This window comes from Melanerpes formicivorus, unplaced genomic scaffold (genome assembly GCF_026170545.1).
Source record: "Melanerpes formicivorus ecotype bairdi unplaced genomic scaffold, bMelFor1.0.p_v2 SCAF_21, whole genome shotgun sequence".
In the NCBI taxonomy this organism is placed as follows: Eukaryota; Metazoa; Chordata; class Aves; order Piciformes; family Picidae; genus Melanerpes; species Melanerpes formicivorus.
In genome coordinates, this window is record NW_027142373.1 from 3,426,506 (window position 1) to 3,449,583 (window position 23,078).

Consider the following 23,078-nt stretch of genomic DNA (forward strand, 5'->3'; position numbering starts at 1 on the left):
CGCCGCGGTGCAGGCTGGGAGCTCGGAGGCGGTGGCGCCAGGAGGGAGCGTGGCGGCCATTTTGTGTCTGCCTTCCTCGCTTCGGTAGGGAGGTTGGTGCGGGCGTTGCGGTTCAGGGAGAGCTTGGCCGTCTCCTTTCTGCGTAAGTCGAAGGCACCACCGCCATGGGCCGTAAGAAGAAGAAGCAGTTGAAGCCTTGGTGCTGGTATCCTTCTGCGTGGGACGAGGCAGATGTGGGAAGCTGGGCGGGGGAGGGGAGCGGCCTGGTCTGATTTGGTCGAATGTCTGTCCCGTCCTATCCCTCCGGCTTTTTTCTCTTCTGGGATGGAGCTGTTTTATTCTCTTCACCCCTATTACCGCTTGGTTCCGTGTATTGTTCTGTTGCATTTTTGTGTTCCTTAGTGCGGGGATGGGGCCTGGTCTGTGCCCTTCCTCAGCTTCCTTCCTCCTCGCGCGGCCTAGTTCACCCGCTCCCGCCTTCTTCGGCTGAGTCCTTGGCCTAGCGTCCGATCCGTAAAGTCAGGGCAGGCCGCGGATTCCCTGGCCTGCTGCCCCTGCTGGCCAGGCAGGATTGCCGGGATCGTGGAGAAAATGAGAGACGATCTTCATGCCTCTGGGGAATGGGGGGAAATACGTTAGTGGTCTCTGCTCCGTATCGATACGGTTATTTAGGAAGGGAGTTTGATGTGGTTAAAAGAGACTGACCGTTTGAGGAGACCCTTTTTTTTTTTTTTTTTTTTTTTTTTTAAGGCTTTCAGATTTGTAATTACACATCAGAGTACATATAGTTTTTTTATTATCCAAGAAGTACTAGTGGATTTTATCTAAACAAAAAGTAATTTGTAATGCGTTTTTCATTGAGGAATGGCTACAACTTTAAAATGTTTCTGGCAAATCTTAAGTTGTTTAATAAATAAATTTATAAGCTATTATAAGATTTTTTTTTTTTACCAATTTATGTTGGAAGTTGTCTGTACTTCTATTTTAGCTATTAAAGTACGAGCTCTGGTGGAAGCAAGGGATAAATTGTGTTAATAAGGAATAGCTAATAAGTAGCGTGTATTTTTCTTGCTTAGGAAGGTCTGTGTGAAGTACTTGCTGAAATATTAATGCTGACTTGTAGAAAGGAAATTGCAGTTTGCTTCTTGTCACACAGATGTCCAGAAAGTTCTTCACTTAAAATCTTTCTACTCAAAACCAGAGAATTCTTTTAATGATTGCAGGAAATTATGCAGTGTGGTAAGAATTGGTAGCTGGGTAATTGCAAAGCAAGAGGAATTTCTAACTAAAGAGTATGGAATCAAAGAATATGATCCTGACTGTGCACACATCTTGCCAGTTTTGTACTTATCTGAAGAGAGAAATGCTGCATGGTGTGAGGGAGACGATGGGTTTCGGACATCCATGAAGTATTTGTCCTACTTTGAATGCTCAGAGATGCTTCCTATGCATTTTTCTTGCCTTAGGAAAAGTCACAATGGTGCTAATTAGCATATTGTTCTACGGAAAGTAATTTTCAGCATTAAATGCATCCTTAACAGTCTTCTACAGGTATTGTAACAGGGATTTTGATGATGAAAAAATCCTTATACAGCATCAAAAAGCAAAGCACTTTAAATGCCATATATGTCATAAGAAACTGTATACAGGACCTGGTTTAGCTATACATTGCATGCAGGTAAGAAGTTTTATACTTAACTAAGCTATTATTAACAGTGTGTAGATTTGGAATTAATAGTGAGCTTAAAAAGATTGGAGTTTGGGGCTTCCAGAACTTGAAAAGCTGAGAAAAAGACAGCAGTGGTCTCCTGCAGAGCAGGAGTCCTGTGGTGTCAGCTGCATAATGGAGAATATGCAGCAGAGATCTCTGCTGTCATTTTGGGATGTAGCAGGAGGGTATTGTCTTGGCACTCAGAAGTCAAATGCAAACTCATTCGAGAAGCTAATAGTAACTAGCAGCACTCAGGAAGCACATACCAAGAAAATTCTTGGCAAGAGAGATTCTTCCTATCAAGGATTTTCCTTTTTTTGTTTGGAAACTGGCTGAAAACATGTAGAATTTAGCCTCAGTTGTGCTCAGCAGATTTTTGTTTGTTTGTTTCCTTTTATTTCTTTTTTTTAGGTACACAAAGAAACAATAGATGCTGTTCCTAATGCTATTCCTGGAAGAACAGACATTGAACTGGAAATCTATGGCATGGAGGGCATTCCAGAGAAAGATATGGAGGAACGGAGGAGGTTACTTGAACAAAAAACTCAGGGTAAAGCATCATCTCAGTACCTAGCTGTTATTTCCCTAGTCTCACACCAATACCAAGCTGTATGCTAGAGGACTTGCCTTTCAGATTCTCTGGCTGCAGAGAATCTGGATGTTTTCCTCTTATGTAAAAGGTTGAGAGGTGTTTTTCTTTTCCTGTCTGGAAGTAGCTGTATGCCAGTGCAGCTGTAATGGTTACCTAATGAATATGGGGATGGTGATTTTAGTTTTGAGAGTAAGGGAAGAAAAGGAATGATAAAAACCTGATGATGCCCAAATACTTGGTTATCTTTGCTGTTTAAACACACTTTGGATTATTCTGGACAGCATGAGACTGACATGGAGGGAAGATACACATTTACCAATGGGAGAGTTTGTGTTGCTTTCCTTCTCTTTATTATCTTTCATAGAGGTAGGCTTACAGAGTTTTTCTTTCTTGTAATTTTGTAAGAGTTGAATGTTAGTATCTTCATTCAGGTTAGAATATCCTAGATATATTTGACCATATACCTTGTATTGTCTAACAGAGAGCCAGAAAAAGAAACAGCAGGATGATTCTGATGAGTATGAAGATGATGAATCTGCAGCCTCAACTTCATTTCAACCCCAGCAAGTTCAGCCACAGCAGGGGTACATTCCCCCAATGGCACAACCAGGTTTGCCTCCTGTGCCAGGTGCACCAGGGATGCCTCCAGGTGAGATGGTGTTTGAAGCTACACTACTGAACAGCTGAGGAGGAGCACAAATTGCTGCTTGTATGCTGGATAATCTCATACAGCCTGTTTGAGGTCACAGAATAGTTTTGAGGTGCACATAAGCAGTTTCTGTGTGTGTGTGCTCACAGTTTCCTTTCAAAGATACTTAATGCTTGCACCTAGACTGAAGGAATGTGGTAGTAATACAGATTAGTGCTTTTAGAAGTTTACCAATTGTGTTTTGTAGGAAGATTTTTGGAAATGGGGCAGAAAGGCTGCCACAATACCTAGATACTTCTACCATAGTGCAGGCAGTCCGTGCACAGGCCATAGATAGGTTGAAAAAATAATTTTGGTCAACAGGAGTGAATGAAAACATCCCATATTTTCTGAAACTACAAGTATGATTTCAGAAACACACTAGAAAATTTATACGCTCTTGTGGGACTGAGAACAATAACCTTAGGTCACATTTGCAGATAATCTTTTGTATGTCATTGTTAGTAAGCAGTGGTATTTCAATACCTAATCTTCTGGAGCTTCCTGTAATGCATTTATCCAGTCTTAAGTTTATTGGTTGAGATTTGTTAGTGACTGTATGTTGTTGTAGTTGTTTAAACGTTAGTGTTAGTTGTTTAAATGTTAGTGACTGTATGTTGTTGTTTAAATGTTTGTTTCCTTTCAAGGCATACCACCGTTAATGGCAGGTGTTCCACCGATGATGCCTGGAATGCCTCCAGTTATGCCTGGAATGCCACCTGGGTAAGTAGCAAGAAATACTTCCATCTTCATACTGTGCATTTTAAGTTGTCACAGGAAAAGTAAAGCTAATTTGAATTAGGAACATGTGCACTCTGTAACCTTCAAATTAAGACTAGCCAAAGAACTGGATGGCTGTAAATCAACATTAAAAATGGGGCAAAACTGTGAGTTTATGTATATGAAGTGTGTTGCTTTTCTAATGTTATTGAATAGTAGTGTAATTAAATTTTTGTTGTGTTGGTTTAGAGCCTTCTGTGAACCACTGTTCCTTTCTGTGTTGCACATACATTGTGCATCTGGTTATCAGTCATCAGCCTTACAGGAAAAAATACAGCTGGGTAGTTTAAAGTTTCCTTGTATTTTGAGCAAAAGTAAGATGTTATTTTTATGCTTGTTTGGGGTTGACACCAAACACCATGTGTTTGGAAAAATCACAGTTAGATTTTTGATTTTGTCATAAATTTTCACAGATTACTTCAACAGAGAAAATACATGCAGTCATTTTGTGGTGGAAACATGTAAGCATCTCATTAATGTAATTCTAGGTACATTCATTATGCCATTTTCTGTCATGTTTTCGATAAGCGTGAAATTGTCTTGCTGAAAATCTCTGATTATTGCTTAAGAATTTGGGGAAACTGTGGTTAGGCTTTGTTATTGTGTAATACCTGCAGTTTTTATGCTTTACCTAAATTATTACAAAAGTGTTACGAGAAATGCATCCTACAAAATAGACTCTTTGGAACTTGCAGCCTCTGTTGAACCAGAGTGCAGCACCACATGGTTGATCCTTTTCACTGCAGGACACTCTGAAGGCATTTTGTTTCTAAGTTACACAGTTCACTGAGGTGAAAGGTGTTTTCTGAGACATACAAGTTGTTTTAACAGGCTTTAAGTTTAAAAATCATGCCTCAGTGGATCATCTTGTTGAATGCTCATTGTGACTAATTTTTCAGGGCAGAAAGGGAAAATAATTTTGTCAGGTTTGCTGGTGCTTATTCCTCCTTAAACTGTTCAGGTGAATGTAGTGTCATCCAGTGAAAGACAATAATTGCCAGAACTTCACTGCACTTCCATTTTGGCTGAAACTTTAGGCAGGAGGGTGTGGTGTTGCGTTAAACTTTACCTAGTTTAATCTGAATTTTACTTACTTATCCCAATGGTCTTCTCTTTAAAACTGAGCAAAGAAGAGCTGGGACGTAGGAAACAGGTTGGTTTATTTTTAGTGCGACAGCACTATCCCTGCAGTTTCTCAGTTGTGTTTCTGGTGGCAGCAGGTAGTGAGCATCCAGCACATTTTTGGGTGGTCTAACAGACAGTGTGAAAGTGGGACTGACTGCTCTTTCCAGCCATTAACCCACCAGAGGGGATGGTGGTGCTACATTTCCAGCCATTACTGCTTCTGGCTTGGTGGTTGTTCCTTTTGTATCAGTGGTGGGCAAGTTGATAATGAAAGTAAGACTGGGGTTCAGTCTGCAGAATGAGTGCTCAGCTCTTCAAGATGATGTATTTGGTTTGAAGTGGCACTAGCGAAGGTGCCTTGACTTTGTCATACAAATAAAGACTGCTTCCTAGCAGTGTGCACTTGGCTGATGCATATCTGCTCTCCTTGCTGACTTAAGTAATCAGCATTCCTTTATTTACCCAATCCAACCCAGAGCATCTGGAAGAACTGAAGGAAAACTAAGCTACTTGTACTTTGTTCCCGGTAAACAAATCCTGCCTACTCATCTCTAGCCACCCAATTTAAAAGCACTTGGTGCTGGAGGCAAATTTTTTTTTTTGTGGAACTGCAGTTCTCTGCAAGAGGAATTTGCTTATATTAAAGGTTGTTTAGATGGGACTGTATTAATAAGGGCTTCTCATTTGAAAAAAAATAAAGTACTGAAATACCACTTTTCTGTTCTTAGCATAGGGAGCATTTACTGTAATTGAAACTCCAGAAGCTTTCTCACACTCTGGTCTCTGTTCTGCTTTTATCAGCATTTTGTGGATACTTCTACAGATTTGGGTTGTTTGCCATTCACTAGGGGAAGGAAGATAAGTTAAATAATATGAAGGTGCTGTAACCACAAGTAGATTTGTGGTGTTGGAAAGGAGTAATAGATGTACAGCAATGTTAGTGTGATATGAGTTTAGCTGGATTTCCTTCTTTCCCATGCTCCAAGTGTGCTAAGATGAAGTTCTTGGAACACTGCTGAAGCTAGTAGCCTGAAACAGACTTCAAGAGATACCACTTCTGATAATAATAGAAGCGAAAGCTTAAGGAATTAGAGTTCCAGTAACAAGTGTTTGGGAGTTTCCTTGGTGGTGGTGTTTTTTGGGTGTGTGGGTTTTATTGTGGTGTGGTTTTGGTTTTATTTTTAAATTCCTGGTTGGTTGGGGGAGTTTTTTTTGGTGGGAAAATACTTCAGACTGTGGTTTTGAATTGCTTCTGAGAGCTTCCTGAAATCATTTACCAAAATTTTCTATTAAATACAGGTCATGTGGCAGTTGTCTTAACATCTTGTCATGAGTGTTGATACCAGTGCTCATTTTCTGTTCAATAGGATGATGCCAATGGGTGGAATGATGCCTCCTGGGCCAGGAATACCACCTCTTATGCCTGGTATGCCACCAGGTAGGTCAGGATTGTTGAACTCATGCTATGGTGAGAGCTTCATTATTTTTATTCCTTTTCACTGAGATTTAGGATTTCTATAAAGAATGTGCAGACTCAGGCCACTACATAAGTTTGGACTGATTGCTACAGGCATCACTCTTGTGTACAGTTGAAGGGACTGATTTATGACTTTTGATTACTATTATTTATAAAGGGGGAAAAGAGATCTTAGTTTCTTTACTTGGTGCACTTTCTCTGTTTGTTGTATGTTCTGGGTTTATTGTGTGTGCTGCAGCTGGAAAATTGTAATGATTGAAAATGTGGGAAAGAAGAAATTAATGTTGGTGATACAGTCAAGTAATGAACCTGCTATGTGAAGAATCTGACTGCAATTTTGGTCTCTTAAGCATAGCTAGAAGGGATGTTTCTTGAGCTTACGCAGCTCTTAAGTAGCCTTAAGTTCTTAGGGTGTTCCAGCTGACCAGCAGCTGTGTGTGGTGATTTGAGATGTGCTAGTTTGCCTGTGTTCCTCGGAGGAGGAGGCAGCAAGCTGCTAGGCCTAGTTACCTAAGCACAGGAGTATGCTGGAACCTCTGTAAGCTGCTCACTTCCCATGGCTGAGGGTCTCCTAGTGCCCCACACGTACGAAGCACGTGTATCGCGATGATGGGCTAGAAAAAGCAGCTTTGTGTCACTGTTCCACTTTGCTAAGGACCCACAGCAAAGCTGGTCAAAGCTATGATCCCCTTGGAAATGGCTGCATCAGTTGGATTTTTGTAACAGTGGATCCAGCACTGCAGCCCTGTGTTAGAAACAGTAATTGCAGTGATTTATTGAGAGTATAAACTTTTTCATTGAGGCTTTAGTACAAAATACAGTTCAGTATTGTTCTGAAGTGTTTGAGGTCACTGCCTGTGCATGAACATTGATTGGTGATTGCTGGAAGGACCCTTTGTCATGTTTTATGTTACTGTCTTAAAAGTCCATCTTCCTTGGGGAGACAGTCCTCTAAGGAACACCGAAGACAATCCTCTAAGGGATTCTGCCCTCAGTCTGATCTGTTACCAATTTGTTGTGGTCTGCAGGCATGCCACCACCAGTTGGTCCTCGTCCTGGGATGCCTCCAATGACACAAGCACAGCCTGTTACAGCACCTGGCATACTCAACAGGCCCCCAGCTCCTGCTGCAGCAGCACCTACCCCCCAGCCTCCAGTTACTAAACCGCTCTTCCCAAGTGCAGGGCAGGTAAGGTATCTCATAGCCTGGAATCTGGTCTTACATCATGCAGATTGTCTCTGTGGCAGCGCTGCCTGCTCTTTGTTATTGAGGAGGTCTAAGAAATGACTGGTTGCATTTCTTGCTCATGTTGATTCTCGAGTTTAATTCGGTGTAGTGCTTGACTGAATTTTTAAAAGATTCTTTTGTTTGTCTTAAAACAGCCATGAAACCAGACAGAAGTTCTGTGAGCATGTGGGGAAGAAAGGAGTAGGCAAAACACTTCTTTAATCCCTGTAGTTTGTCATTTATATGCGTGTTTTGGGTGGGTGAAGGGGTGTGTTAGATACGGGAGTCTGATGACAGAGCTTTACCTAAAATTTCCAACAAACTGACCTTGACATGACTTTTCTCTGTTGTTCTTTTCATAATGGGCTCTCCACTCACAGATGGACTAATTTATCCTGTGGTCTTGCTAAACATTGCCTGAATTAGCATGGGTTTTAATTTAAAAAGTTGAGGAGTAAGTTAGGGTAGTAGTAATTCATTTAAATGTTTTGGGATGGGAGGTGGGGAATTGATAGTGGCTTGTGTCCTTTACCCTTTGATTGTATTTGTGTGTAAGTCCTGAAGTTCTTACTTGCTCTCAAGTATGTTGCAGAAACCTTTGTAGTGTACTGCTTGCATTTGGGACTTCTGCAGGGAAGATGTTTAGAAAACCACAGTCCTTTTGGAAGAGAGGACTAAGCATAAGAAATCCTTTCACCTGGATACTTTCCACCCATTTGTTTGGAGACTTTTCACTGTTTCCTTTCTCTTGTGCTACAGATGGGGACACCTGTCACAAGCTCAAGTGCAGCTTCCTCCAATTCAGAAAGTCTGTCAGCATCTTCTAACGCTCTGTTTCCTAGCACAGCACAAGTACGCAGGAAGTCACAGTTAAAAACAAATTGCTTTGCAACTTAACCCTTTGGACCGTTCTGTAACACCTAAAATTGACTAAACATCTCCAGATAATTTCTGTTCAGTTTCTGATTGTCTAGCTGGTAAAACCGCAGAGTCCTTGACTGTGAGTTGCATCCTACTAGAAATAAGCCTATCAAAGTGCCCAATTTCTCTTAGTGTGAAAGAACAAAATTACACATCCTGGTTCTAAAGGGTTAAAAAAGCATGAAAGCAGTTAAATGCATTTCAGTGGGCAGTGGTTAGCTTGATGCATGGTGAAGGCTTTTTAGTTTGTTGTTTAAATGGTACATCCTTACACAGGGAATTTTGTAATTTGCACTAACATGCAAAAATTTGAAATACTTTATTTTGATTGGAAAGTTAAGGGGATTGTAGATACGAAGTGACCAAAGACAAAAGCATTCTCATAATGAAAACTTGCCTTGGAAATTGCTGTGTCTTCAGGGTGAGCTTGGTAAAGCAAACTTTCCTCGTCAGCAGTTTGAATTCTGGCAAAAAAGAAAAGATGAGATGCTGGAATCTATAGTGGACCTTGTGTCTGCCTTCAGGTGACTGTTGATTCGCAAGTGAGATTTAAAGATCTATTGAGAGGCACAGTACTTGGAAAATATTGCAGTGCTTCCATAGAGAAAACACTTAAAACCCCTGACACAATAGAGCTTTCTTGAATATTTAAACATCTCTTAAATACTTAATTTTAATGAACATTTAACACTGAGTTGTACTCTAATGGTTGCTAAAGTATGCTAATAATTCAGTGAAAGAACAGTGAATTTTTATTTACAGGCTCTTAATGAAACAGTGATTCAGGAAAGGTTTAGACATTTACCAAACTCAGTATTTGAGATAACAATTTTGATAATGGGAGGACTTTGTTGTTACTATTTTTTATTTTTTTTTTTTTATTCAGTTGTGGCTTTTGACCTGCAGATTTTTAGACTTTCCTCTGTGTGTGTGTATGTGTATATACTGGGTTTTATTTTGTCTTGTTTTCCGTTGCTGTAGTATGCAATAAGGCTGAACTTTTACTTTTGTCAAGCTTGTTTTGATTATGTATCTCACTGGAAGGTTTCAGTGGTCTAACAGACATCACTGAAGTTTTCTTTGGGTTTGTGAAATAAATATTGATTCACCTCTCTCTGTGTTTCACAGGCTGCAGCAGCTGTGCCAGGCCCGGTTGGTACTGATTTCAAACCCTTGAATGCTACACCTGCAACAACAACAGAGCCCCCCAAACCTACATTCCCTGCTTACACGCAGTCTACAGCCTCAACCACTAGCACGACAAACAGTACTGCAGCTAAGCCAGCCACATCTATAACAAGTAAGCCAGCTACCCTCACAACAACCAGTGCAACCAGTAAGTTGATCCATCCAGATGAGGATATATCACTGGTAAGTTAAAATAGTTTTGTTGTCTTACTGAAAAATGCAGTTTATGCTGATATGGCTGATTAAATAGAATTTCTTCTGTGCTGTGTATTATATGTATTTTAATAACTGAGAGAGTGCAGATGGTGCAGATTTCATGTAGCAGAGCCACACCTCCAGCTAACTTCTTCAGTTGCAAAGTGGTGACTGGCTTACTGCAATGAACTTGCTGTAGATCTGAGTCTTATTTTTGGTGGTGGTAGGAGATTACTCAGTCTAAAATACAGTTTGTTCTTTGCATGTTACTTGAACATGAAATTAAGTAGAGCTAATGAGTGTAGGGCTGGAAACTTGTAACAGGTTGAGGTGACTGTGTTGCTGTTACAGCAACCAGGAACAGGGAGTTGATGGATAAAACAGATGAGCTTTACATGAACCTTCATTTCTGCTCAGGTATCTTTAGAGTTGTATTTATCTCACCTTGTTACCAGGAAAAGACTTTATTAGCTGAGAAAGGAGGAGAACCTATCTTGTGTGCAGAGTGCCAGACTGGCCAGTGTTAATGCTGTAACTTTGAAGGGAGGGAGAAAAATCCAAATGCTACTCTCTAATGTTACTGGTATCAGTCTTGAACTTTGAAGATAATTGAAACAGTTTAGTACTTGCAATCTACTTTGTTACACTTTTGATGTATTTTATTTTTAGCTGAGTTTTAGCCTTACATTGTGTTGTGCTTGTTGTCTGTTCCTGGTTTTTAGGAAGAGAGAAGGGCACAGTTGCCTAAATATCAGCGTAATCTTCCTCGACCGGGACAAGCTGCTTTGGGTAATCCACCGGTTGGACCAATTGGAGGTATGATGCCACCACAGCCAGGAATTCCTCCCCAACAACAAGGAATGAGACCTCCCATGCCACCTCATGGTAATCCTAAGTTTCCCAGCTTTCTTCTCTTGAATACATTTACCTTCCCTATAAAATTCTAAGAAAACCTTGAAGTGGCAGATACTGGCGGGGGGTGAAGCTTTTCATTAAATACAACTTCTGCCTTTCTTTTTAAAAACCCTCTTCTTTGCATCTTAAATGTCCTGTTTATAGGTCAGTATGGTGCTCATCACCAGGGCATGCCAGGGTATCTTCCTGGAGCGATGCCTCCATACGGTCAGGGACCTCCGATGGTGCCCCCTTACCAAAGTGGACCTCCTCGACCTCCAATGGGAATGAGACCTCCTGTAATGTCACAAGGTGGCCGCTACTGATGCTCCTACACACGCTCTAATAGGTTTGGAGATTAAACCTTTTCTCATCTTGTGCTGTTAATATAGCCGAGCTTCCGTCAATTAAAGCTTCATTGTGACTTTAAAAAAATAAGTATCTTCCCACATGCAAGAAGCTATCGGACATTCTTACTTTACATGGGAAAATTATTTGGAATAATAACAGGAACTTTTCCTGATGTTGCAATTTATACTGTATGGCTTCTTTTTCATGTTTCATCTAGGTTTTTAGAAGTGAAGTATAGTAAATATGGTTCGTTAAATTGTGAAGGCGCTGGAATTACATGAACATACCACCTTAAAGGCAAGTTCTGTAACATTACGTTGCTCTTTGTGAAATGATGCCTTCACAGCACTTCAAGTGCTGTTGGACTTCACGTCCCCAACATAGTTTGGTGAGGGCTGTAACTGTTCCCAACTACTTGTACATTTAAGTCTGAACTTGTAACAATATTTAATGTATTTAGAGTTCCTCCTGTTCCAGGGTTTAAGTAAACTGACCCACTAAGGTCGTGTGACTTTTCTGTACCGTTATAAACTTCATTGTAATAAAAGGAGAGAAAAATTTATATGCCTTTTTATTCGTGACCAGCTGTGGACAACTGCCTGAAAGGTTTGTACAGATGCATGCTGTGGTAGCTATTGGTATAAGGAAAACAATTATTGGTGCTGTTTTGATAAAATCTGAATTCCTTGGTCTAAAATTAAGTTACTCTTTAGCTGCACATCTCAGTAGACAAAGACCTGTACACTTATTAACTGACTCCTCAAAAATGAGGCTGCAGGAGGCACATCTTAGTTCTTGGTTGTAACTTCTTTCAATGCCTGTGTTTCGTTTCTTTGTGCTTTCTTGTCCTCAATAAATTTGAAATGATTTCTAGTCCTGGCACTTACTTGCAGGATGTAAAAGTGTTTGCTCTGAGATGCATCCTAGTGCCAGATGTATCCTGCTAGTTTACTCTTCGACTGACTCTCTTTAAGTGTGCAAATGCATACGAATTTCAGGAGCCTTTTAGGTGAAGATTTCTAGAAGCTTAGGTGCATGCCACATGGGTGAGTGACTTCCAGTTGATGTATTGAAGTTGACCTGCAAAAGAGAAAAAGTAGCTTGACCACCTTCTCAGTGTATAAAAGAGGCAAGAGTATAAATACATTATATGCTATATTTTTACTTCAAATATTCAGAGTTTTAGATCTCAGAGTCTGAAAGATGAACCATCCACTGTATGCTGTGATCAGGTGTTGGCTATTTCTCGAGCCATTTATCAGAAGTGTCAAGTAAGAGACCTTTCAGTCTTTATTACAATTGTCAAAGAGAGGTCTTCCCTCTCTGAATTAGTCATTTATCTGTTTATACATATATTTATCTGATTATATGTGAAGTGATAAACTACTGTCAAGGCTGTAATTCTCTGTACATCTAACATCACTGTGTTAGTGTGATGTATTTCTTATGAATATGAAACTGCAGAGGGAGACTTTCTGGAGGGAAGCAAGACCTTCTCTAGGCTCTTCACAAGAGGGGAGGAAATGGGTGGTGAATTTTTCATTTGCAGGTCAACTTTAAATACATGTTCCAGCCTCAAGCCTCATCTGTACGATTTAAGGGGATATCTCTTCTTTTAGGGTAGGTTAGAAAGATTAGCAGCATTTGTGTGTCAGTTCATGTTCCCCAGATGATTTTGTAGACTGGAGGTTTTTTTACTTAATTACAATACCAAGCATTTTGGCTCTTTGTTGAAAGTCTTGAGAATACTTTTTAGCTGCTCTTCAGTATTTCATGTGACTGGCTCTTAATGGTCCAAAAATCCAGTATAGTTAAAATACTACATTGTTTCTTTGTGATCATGGAATGGCTCATAAAAGTACTAGAGCATTTTCTGATTGCAGCTGAATGGCCTTAGTTGAACCGTTAAGAATTATCGGGCACTGCTCTGGAAGTGTTTTCCACAGTTCTAAGACCATAACTCCAAGCCTCTGTTGAGAAGCAGTTCTCTCTGACCACTGCTCTCTGCTGCTCACCTGTCAGATGTGCAGTATTTGGCTTGCAAATGTGCTGAGTGGGCCTTGATGGCAGATCTTTTGTTAGCTTGTCATCTTGGTTTATACATAAGTCTAACAGATAAAATTCTTTTGCTTAGGCAGTGCTTTTATACTCTGATTTTCTTTGGTGTTTTTTTTAATGAAGATAATTCCAGGACAAAACACTGGAATTTTTTTTTATTATTTCCGCCCCCCCCCCCCCCAGTATCTTACATTTATCCTCTCTGTAATACTACAGATAAATGGATCTTAATTCTCCTTTTAAAACTATAGAACTTCTTGCTTTTTCTGAAGATTATATTGTTGCTGTAAGGATGCTTTGCCCTCCTGCCTGTAGTAAATACCTTCCTTCTCCCTTTGGTGTCTGTCTGTAACTCAGTGGTATGTTTTCAGATCCGTTCTTCTAGGATAAAACCTTGAAAACCTTACTGCATGTACTGTTAACTCAGCGTATTCTGCAAGTTGTACTAAGAGTTTCCTTCTTCTAAATAGTAAATGTCTTGTTGTAGTAATACCACTATTTTGTAGCTAATAGTACAACTTACAACTTAGATGCATTTTAAGATTGAACTTTCCTTAGCAGTGCTGTTTATGGTAATCCCTCAACTAAGTACTGCCACTTGTTTTTCGTATGCTGCTCTAAAAATCTTCAGCAAGCAGGTGAACAATTTCTCCATGATTTTTTCACATAGACACTTCTTTGCCTGCTTCTCCTTTCTGTGCTGTGAGAGCTGAGATGTAGCTTTCCTTAGTTCCTCTTGTTTCTCTTGTGTGTACTTCTTTCTAACCAGACTGGTATTTCAGTGCCTATGTTGTCTGTTGGTCCCTGCCTTCATTTCTTTGGATGCTGCTTCTTAATGTTCAGAGAGTTGGATTTATGGTACATTTTCCCAAAGAGACAAAATCTACTTCGAATGAGGCAGTTGCTTCTGTAAAGACTAAGGCTTGACTTGCAGTATGAATTTTAATCACTGCAATTGTTCCAGCAAAATCCCTCATGTAAGGCAGCTATGCAGACAGGTTTTTGCTGTAGTTAATCTCTCACTGGTAAGAGATTGCAGAAGCATTTATAATTACAGAACAGCTTCTCCTTTACATCTGTTGCAGGACTCTAGTGAGATCACTATGTAGGTAGAAGGTTGGTTTTCACTTGTTGCCTACATTTGCTATGGCACATCTCACAGGAAAATTAAAACTTGCAGGTGGATTTTGATTAATCTTTAAACAGGAACATAATGCAAATAATGAATAGAAAAAGCCAGGCTGCACAAAAACTTCAAACACAGCTGGGAAGTATATTTAGCAAATTACTTAGAATTTATAGCATCTAGGACATGTGTAAAAAAATTCTAAATTATTTTATCCATGGTCTTTCAATATCTTTGAGAGGCTGATTTCATTTGCTGGTTTTTAGAGAAAAAGGGATGAGAATGGCATGGAAAAGCCTGGGCTAGTTTTTCAGAAGCCTTTACATCACTGTTTCATTCTGCCATTAGAATATCTTCCTGCCTTCAGCAAAGGTTGCTTTAAATAAAGTCTTGAAAACTTAGCTGGTTTATGTGAACTAAAAATTTCTTTTGGAACTTCTGGATGATTTTTTTTTTTCTTTCATAGATTAGACTTTTAAGTGCTGATAATAAATCTGAGGCTGGGATGTACATGTAATAATTTCAGTGGATAACTGTTCCTCGCTCTGTGCATGCATGGGACAATATGAACAAGCTTCTAGAAACAAATTCAGCTGCATCTGCCTTCTATGGTTTCTGCAATTATTTTTAGTGTATGGAGATCTTGAACAGTACTTACAACTTTATAACTTACCTTGTTAAAACTTGGATAAAATTGAGTGGAATATATAACCTTCAATTACAGCAACCAAAGAATTCTGCATACAAGATAAAAACTAAAATACCAAGATTTCTTCAGTATTATAAGGAGCAAGAAGGGCATTATGACTCTTCAGTCTAATTTGACTGATGCACCAGTCCATGAGCTGGGGCTGCAATTTCAAATGGTATCTAATGACACTTAAGTGTAATAGTAAATGTCTTAATAATTGTACTGGTCTAGCTTCTACATAAATATTCAGGGGAAGATGACCATTTTCAGTGGCTGATGGAATCATTAACTCTTATGAACTAGTGCAGTAAATACTATCAGTGATGGGAAAAATGCCCCAAGACAACTGACTTACGTTCCATTGATCAAGATACAAAGCAAAACAAACTGTCCAATTCAGAAATAGCTACCAGCTATGAAAAGCAGTGTTTGGACCTAACAAAATAGGTGCTATAGCAGTAATTTTCTTTCATTTGCTTGATCACTGGAATTTTGTTAACTTTGAATGCATGTCTTTTACTTAATTGGGTCATGTTTTTTCTAAAATTTAAATTTTTCTTCTTCCTATAGCCCTGCCATAGGACAGGCTGAGGCAGAGTCTCAGTGTTGCCCTGTTCAGTCTGAGGCAAGTGGGATTTATTTTATTCATTCTGGGGGCTTTCACAGCTTTATGGCTGTTGGATATTTATGTCCCCAAACTTGCAGCAAGTTTGGTGAAGGCCCCTAAGTTTATTTTAATTTAGGTTTTTTTATTCTTTTGGTAGATGGGCTCTATATTAATATTAATCTTTTTATTACTGTGTTTTGAAGAGTCTTAGGGGGAGGGAACATGTTTTAAGATGTCTTGGTACCTTTTCTCTTAACAGAACGCTGCTCAGGTAGTCCTCCAGCCACAATTTCCCTTCCCCCTCTTTCCCTTCATTGCATTTGTGCTGTGTTTGGGTTTGGTAATCTGACTACTAATGTTCTCTCTTCTGGGGAGATGTGTGTAGTGAAACACTTAAAATGCTTAGGTTTTAATTAATAAGTGACATTTACAGTCACAAAATTGTGTAGCCTAAGTTACCAAATACAAGTTCCTTTGGAGTTAGCACGGCTGAATACGAGAGCTGCACCACAACAAATATTAATGTAGAGCCCTTGAAGAAATAGAGATCCAAGTTGGTAAAGTAGAAGAATGAGAAATGTAAGCCACACCTTTTCTAGTTTGTAATTTTCTAGGAAAACCTTTTCCTTGATCTCCCAAATATCACAAACATGACAGTATTTGTTGCAACAACACTGACAGGCATAGAACGTCTTTGAAACCTTGTGCAATTCTATTACATATTCAGCTTTTGCTTGGGTATCTGCATACCTGGAGTTCTCCTTCATACAGTGACTAGCAAAAAAACCTCTACCCTTTGCGAAGGAAAATGAGTTGGAGTGTTGCTGCTTACTCTATTGCAGCTACATTGGTTTTGAATGCTTGAGGCTGTTTAAAGTCTTCAGCTTCAGAAGAACAGGTTTTGTCCAAGGTGGTCTTGCGGCCTATGAGCAGTGAAATGTTGGGAGTCACATTTTATAACTTCTTAAAATTCTTCAGATCTCTTTAATTAATATTTGTGGTGGTTTCTGGTGAGTATAGACTTGTGTTTCATTTCCTCAAGATCTTGCTAAATAATGACCTCCCAATGGGATTTCCAGTAGTTTTAATTCAAGGATGGAATTGCAATTCTTAACTTACTTACAAGAGTGGATGTCATGGTCCTGTGGTACTCTTTTCCCCCCTACCATCTGTACTCTGCCCTTTGCATTTTTCCCGTAGAAGACTGCCCCAGTCTTGACTGGAAAACTGACCTGTCCTCTGTTAACTGTTTCCAAATGATTACTGAGCATGACATTGCTTTTCTAACTCTCTTTGTGGAGCTGCCCTCACTAATAGTGAAGATGAGATCAACATTTTGAGATATGTACTGATGCAACTGGGTTCTTCCCACATACTTAGTCTTCAGGAGCGTTTGGCCTAGTTCTTCTCTGGCATATCTAAGGAAACCATTTAACCAAAACCAATATGCAATATTGCACTTGCTTCAAGTATCTGCATCTCTTACAGACTCAAATGAAAAACAGGTACTTTTCAGATGCCTGATACTGATCTTTCATCTGTTTCCATTTAAGACCAATGCAGCATTGGGTAGTTTGTATCTAGCTCCTCATGTTCAGCTAGCTTGTCATAAAATGCACACAGCTAAAATTCAGATACCTGCTCTGTCCCAGTGTAGTACTCTGCTTAGATCCACACTTAGGTTATAGCTTAAAAATTGATACTCCGCTGAGAACTATACATCTCTGCATTCAGGCCATTACTTTGATTGGTTTTTTTGTTGAAGATAATTAGGTTTGACATGTTGGAGGAAAAAAGGTCTCCAAAATACAGTACCTGTTCTCACTGTGTCACTGTTTACGCTCAGTGTACTAACGCTTTTGGAGTGAGTAAACAATTTCTTAGTGTTCTGGCATGTTTTGTGAGCAAAACAGTTACTTTTAGATAGTCCCAGGATTAATTTCGCACCATCTATTTTTGAAAGATACATTTGACATCAAGACAATTCCATTGCGTGTTACCATGTCAATTAAAGGAGGTTTCAACTCTAGCTATGCTGCTCCTAATTTCTGATGGGTAGGTCACACCTTCACTTTCCATTCCTGTCCTTTCTGTAAGCCTGTGAAGGACTGGACAGGACAAGGCCTCTCTCTGTGGGAGTTGGTAGCTTTAGCAGGTTACATTGCTGTTACTCTTCCCACAGACTAAGTTTGTCCATATATTTGTTGCAAGTAAAGATGCACAGTGTTCTTCTGTGTTTGTTGCCTTCAAGAAACGTGCAACTGCTGCAGTCTTTCTGTCCACAAGAATAGCATAATGCCTCTGCTTTTGACTGGGAGTATCTCCTCAGCTTCTTAGACCAGCAGCTTGTAACTTTCCAGTCTACTGGAAATGGTTCATAATTTACTCGTTCAGAAGTTCTGTTAGTGATGTTTTCCTCCCTGCCTTCTGGTATGGATCTAAGGGGGATAGTTGAAAACGTACACAGTAACCAAGATCCCTTTATTGAGGGGTAGAGTGTCTTCTGCTGGCACTCCAGTGCTGGAGCTCCTAGCATTGCAGCAGTCTGGGTCTCACAGAGTTGTGCAGCTTGCTGTTTTAAAGAGTTATTGGTATTGGGTGAATTTGCACCCCCTGAGATGTGATGTGGCCCATAAAGCTCAAAGTTTGGGCTGCCTTCAGAACTGGGTCATGAGTTCATAATGTGTTCTGTGTCTTTCCCAATAAAGATGGGAGCACTTCAGTGCTTTGGAGAACATAAATCTAGCAGAAGGACTTCTTTTGTTTTTTTGAAGTGTATGTGCTTGGGATCAAAAAATCGGACCTGGAATAGTGATAGTGTCTGGGTTCTGTAAAAATGCAGCTATCAGTGGCTACCATATTGTCCTGTAATAGTGGGCGTAGGGGAGAGTAAGGAAAGCTTTGAGGCAGACTTTGAAGGGATCAAGATAGAACTGAAGTGGTTCTAAAGTGTAGCCTATATAACATACTTTTTGAGGCTCTGGAAAAAAACAACAGAATTTTCTTACTTCAGACAGCAGCTGGATGCATTCTTTTGATTGTCAGAGAGCTTAAGTACACTATTTGTAGATCTTGTTGTGTAGTGAATGCATTTTTTAATTTGCCTTGTGAAGGTCTGTTAAGAGGGAGCCAGACACACACAGCTTACTGCTTTTGAAGCCACTCATATCCTGTCCAGAACCATGGGATCCAGGATGTTATCCTCAGCCCCTAGTTCTTAGCATCCTGATGAGTCACTGTTGACTGTCCCTGGTGAGGATTGGTGTTTATACACTTATCATTGTTGGGAGTAGTGAGTAGTGCACCTCCTGAGCCAAGTCTGCACTGATTGGTTTTAGGCTTTTGTGCTTTCTTGCAGTAGGAACAATGAGCAGTATTGCAGGTTTAATGATGATGGATTTAACTGCTCCATCATGACTGTCTTGAACTTAAGGCTTTTATTTCTCAGGGGCTTAAAGACGGTAAAGTCTTATTCAGTAATAGAATTTTAATGCCGCTATCATCTTAACTAAAAGTGAACCAACACGCAACTTGAAGAGCTTGAAAGCTTCCTTAAAATCTTCTCATATGAGCAGTTAAAGCATATATCTATTAGCTTACTGCCTGATACCAGATTCACCTTCTTGTCATCTTGGTTTCTATTGCTTATATTTTCTCTAAATGTCAACCATGTTCCCAGGTACTGTTCGGAAATGAGGGGTCGTATGCAGAATTTCAGTTTCTGCTGCCCTGAGTAGCCCTTATGTGTAAATGGTTTTTACTAACAGCAATTCTGAATTACCAGCAGTTAACACTGTAGAACCAAATGAAGCCATTGCAGTCCTTTTGAGTCCTTGGGAATTTATGTATGATTTGAGGTAAAGATGTCATGCACACCATTTTTATTTTAGTTCTTTTCTTTTGTCCTCTTTTTTGAGTTCTTTGCATATATATTACTTGCACTGAATTCTTTAGCTTCTGTCCCTTAAATTCTAGTGGGAAAAAGTACACTTTGTTCTTTGATTTGTAAAGTCTAGAATAAGAAAACACACTCTATGAGACTATTTAATGAAGGAACCTGGCAATGTAAGTATTGTGATTTCCTTTGTTTGTGGAAGGCAACAGGATTACTTTGTTAAACATCTGGCTTATGTATGAAAATTATCAGAAAAGAGCAAATTGACTTTAGTTTTATAGTTGCCTTTACTTCATATGCTTTTCTTAAGGAATAAATGGCAGTAATTGAAGTTTGGCAACTTTTTAAATGAAAAAAAAAATCAATTTTGGATTAAACTCCTTGATTTAATACAATTTGTGTTTCTGTTAACTAGCAGCAGAATTTCAGCATTTGCTACTTACTGGTAGAGAAGAAAAATTCCACAGCACTGCCAGTACAGGTTAGTTTAATCTGTAAGTACCTGTTGTTCCTATTTGAAATAATTTGTTCAAATGATTCCACTTAAATACATGAGGGGAATTTTGGTCTCTGAATTGTGAATGTATCTGTTATCTACTACCGTTTTTAGTAGTGAGTGAACATCCTGCTTATTTTGGAGGATCTGTATTGGTTTTAAGTACACTTGTGGGTAGGTGATACCTTAAAGCACTTTTAAGGGAAATTTCACACTTCAAAGACTATCTAAAGATGTGTTTTACACAGCTATTTTATCTTACTCCAGAGTTACTACTCTGGCTCTGGTTTTCTTTTTCCCCTTTTTTTTTCTTTTAATGCTTCTGCTCTATTCCACATTCCTGGAAACTTTAGCTTTTTATTTTATAGAACATTTCACACCTTAAAAAGAAAACAGGATCTATTTTTGGTGAGTTGGACAAAAGATGCAACCTTGTCCACAGAATAGCTGCATACATTTACTTTTGTTAAGCTTTGTGTACTTCATCTATGTAACAGCATGGAAGATGAACACTTTCTGTGCTGTAGTACAGGTGTGACTGGATGAGCTGTAAAACTCTGCTAGAGTTCACTTCAAGGATGTGTTGTCACACTGAATTTGAGACACTTCTGACATTGGTGGATAATTACACAGACACTAGGTATTGGGAAAATCATGTACTGGTGTGGTAGCTCAACAGACCCTTCATTTTCCCAGCTCATTTGGATGCTGTAGAGTAGTGACTTGACACCTCCAGCAATGTTGCTTACTTTAGAATTTGAGAATCTTCTGTGACACTGCAGAATGCATTGTACCAACCTAAAATGTTTCAAAGGGATTGTATCTTCCCAGGATGTAGAAGAGGTGCACTTGAAGCCCATCTCCTAGCTTCTTCACTGCATTAGTTCTCTACTAAATTACTGTGTCTGCAGAACTAGCTCCATGCACATTCTTGGTTGAGGTGTGCTTCTCTCCACAGGGGGGAAAAAAAAAAAAGTACAATAAAATGTATTACTTATCTCTGCCTTTATTTCCTAAATCTTAATGGTAGATGTGCATGAGTGACAGGGATACCTTGCTGTGAGGCCAGTGTCCTATTCACAAGAATGCATTCTTCTCTGGGTGACCCTAGCTGATACTAAATGCAATGCTCAGTAAGAAGTTGGAGTGAAGAACTGATTGATTCTTTTGGCTCCTGAGTTATTTTGCAGAATGTCACAGTAGTGCACAATGTGTGCACCAGCCTGGCAATCGGTGGTGATAACTAAAGGGTAGTGGTGTTCTCTGTAGCATCAACAAAAAGTGTATTTCTCCAGGGAAGATCCTCATATGAACTCCAGTAGAACATCATCTCTGAAATGTTTTATGGCAATTAATTGCAGGACATTTTGATAGAATTAAGTTTGAGTTTGGGTTTTTCCCAAAATGGATCAAAACCAATACTAGAAATCTGGGCTTTCGTAACCAGGTGAGCAGCTCAGCTCCTGATACAACATTACAACAGCTGTCCAGTATAATGTGGTTCACAAGTCTTCCTTTCCAGTTCTGCTGTGGTGTATATGGAACAGTGAATCATTTCAGTTTCCTTTAGACTTCTGCTTAATAACCTTGAATCACCACTTTAGAGATTCTGGTCACTGGGCAACAAACCTAGACTCCAAACTGGGTTTAGTACCTTCTTAAAGTACCTTAAAGCATGATTGAATTATGTCCCCTCTCAGTAGCTGCCCAGCCACAGGAGTTAGTGTCATGAAGGTTTTTGCTGTGACCTGATGCTGCTTTTGTGTAAGTAGCATGAAAGGGATGGGATCACTGATCTTTTTCAAAGACAGGTGGCAAAATACCGATGCTGAATTTAATTCAAGAGAGACTGGTAAGTATGTGCCTCACTTTAATGCATGCGAGTAGCAATAACTAGCTTAACTTTATAGCATTCACTTTATAAAGAAGATTCAAAGAAAATGTGGAGCTAACATCATTTGCATCCATTGGGAACGTTCTATGAACTGTATGCTTCAGGAATGGATCATTGCACATATACACATCTGTAATGTGTGTCTGCACTTTGTAACAGTTTCTGATTAAACAGAAGTCAACCACCGTTTCTGTGTATGTTTTTTTCCCTCCTCTTAAGAAGGATACTGCAAAGGATGTTAGCTGTTCCAAAGTGTAAGTATGAAGTCCACCTTCACTCATGTTGCAGTTTGCATAACTTCATAGACAATGAGAGAGCTAGTACAAACTGCCAAAATCCACTCATGTGAGCTTCATCAGCTTCATCTCAAAGACCTTTAAGGCTGGAGACAAATGAATCCTTTTCCTTGTATGGCCAGTCTGATGTCCTCCTTCACTTGCTATACAAAAAGTTGCAGGGAGTATGGAGGGAAAGTATTGTAATGGCATTTTCATAAAACCTGGTAGAGAGGGCAAGCTCTTAAAGTGATCTGTTCTACACCCTTTTAGAGCAAAACACTGGAGAGGTAGCCTCAAAGATGTGTCCTTGCATCTCCTGTCTACGGGACAAGAATGGATTACTCTGCCAGTCTGGTTGGTCTTGCTTACCTACCACTGTTCCTCATACCAGTTTCTAGGAGATGGTAAAAGGCAGGTAAATACATTATGTTAATGTTCTGTTACCTGGAACAATTAATTCTGAGTTGGATATGTGTAGTGAGAAGGAGTTAACACAGTAGAGGAGCCCTTAGGGAAGACCGCTTCTTAGCGTGAGCACTTTAGTGGAGGTCATGTCCTCTGGCCCTTTTGGCTCTAGGGGAATCTGGGGGCATTTGAAAAGCAGGGGAACTGCTTTCTCCTAAAAACTGGCCAGGGCAAGGAACTTTGTTGCCTGGCTGGTTAAAGTGCTCCCAAGTTTGGTTTTGCAGACTCTTGGGGAATTGAATATGACTGGGCAAAGAAGAGGGATGGGTCTGTGCTTTCTGCCCTGTGAGCCTCAGCAGCTTGTTTTGCAGGAACAGACTCCAAGTGCTACTGTAGGTTTATGCCTTTTCTCTAAATCTTCCATGGGTTGCAGGGGAAGGGTTGTGTTTGTAATACCATGATGAGGGCATTTGGATCT

General features: G+C 39.7%; 1 protein-coding gene across 9 annotated transcripts; it reads left to right on the forward strand.

Moving 5' to 3' along the window:
- The first annotated feature begins 24 nt into the window (after nucleotides 1-24).
- On the forward strand, nucleotides 25-22,103 carry ZNF207 (zinc finger protein 207). Of its 9 annotated transcripts, XM_068151066.1 has the most exons (13): nucleotides 26-205; nucleotides 1,552-1,678; nucleotides 2,123-2,261; nucleotides 2,785-2,952; nucleotides 3,639-3,714; nucleotides 4,185-4,232; nucleotides 6,264-6,364; nucleotides 7,402-7,562; nucleotides 8,361-8,453; nucleotides 9,651-9,893; nucleotides 10,628-10,790; nucleotides 10,965-11,148; nucleotides 11,368-11,712. In XM_068151066.1, the coding sequence occupies exons 1-12, from the start codon at nucleotides 165-167 to the stop codon at nucleotides 11,123-11,125; spliced, it is 1,521 nt and encodes a 506-aa protein (XP_068007167.1). In that variant the 5' UTR covers nucleotides 26-164; the 3' UTR covers nucleotides 11,126-11,148; nucleotides 11,368-11,712. The 9 variants fall into 9 exon arrangements, with proteins under 9 accessions (XP_068007170.1, XP_068007167.1, XP_068007166.1 ...); XM_068151069.1 differs by having other exon boundaries at nucleotides 25-205; nucleotides 10,628-10,721; nucleotides 10,965-22,103; XM_068151065.1 differs by having other exon boundaries at nucleotides 10,965-11,712.
- Nucleotides 22,104-23,078: the final 975 nt, after the last annotated feature.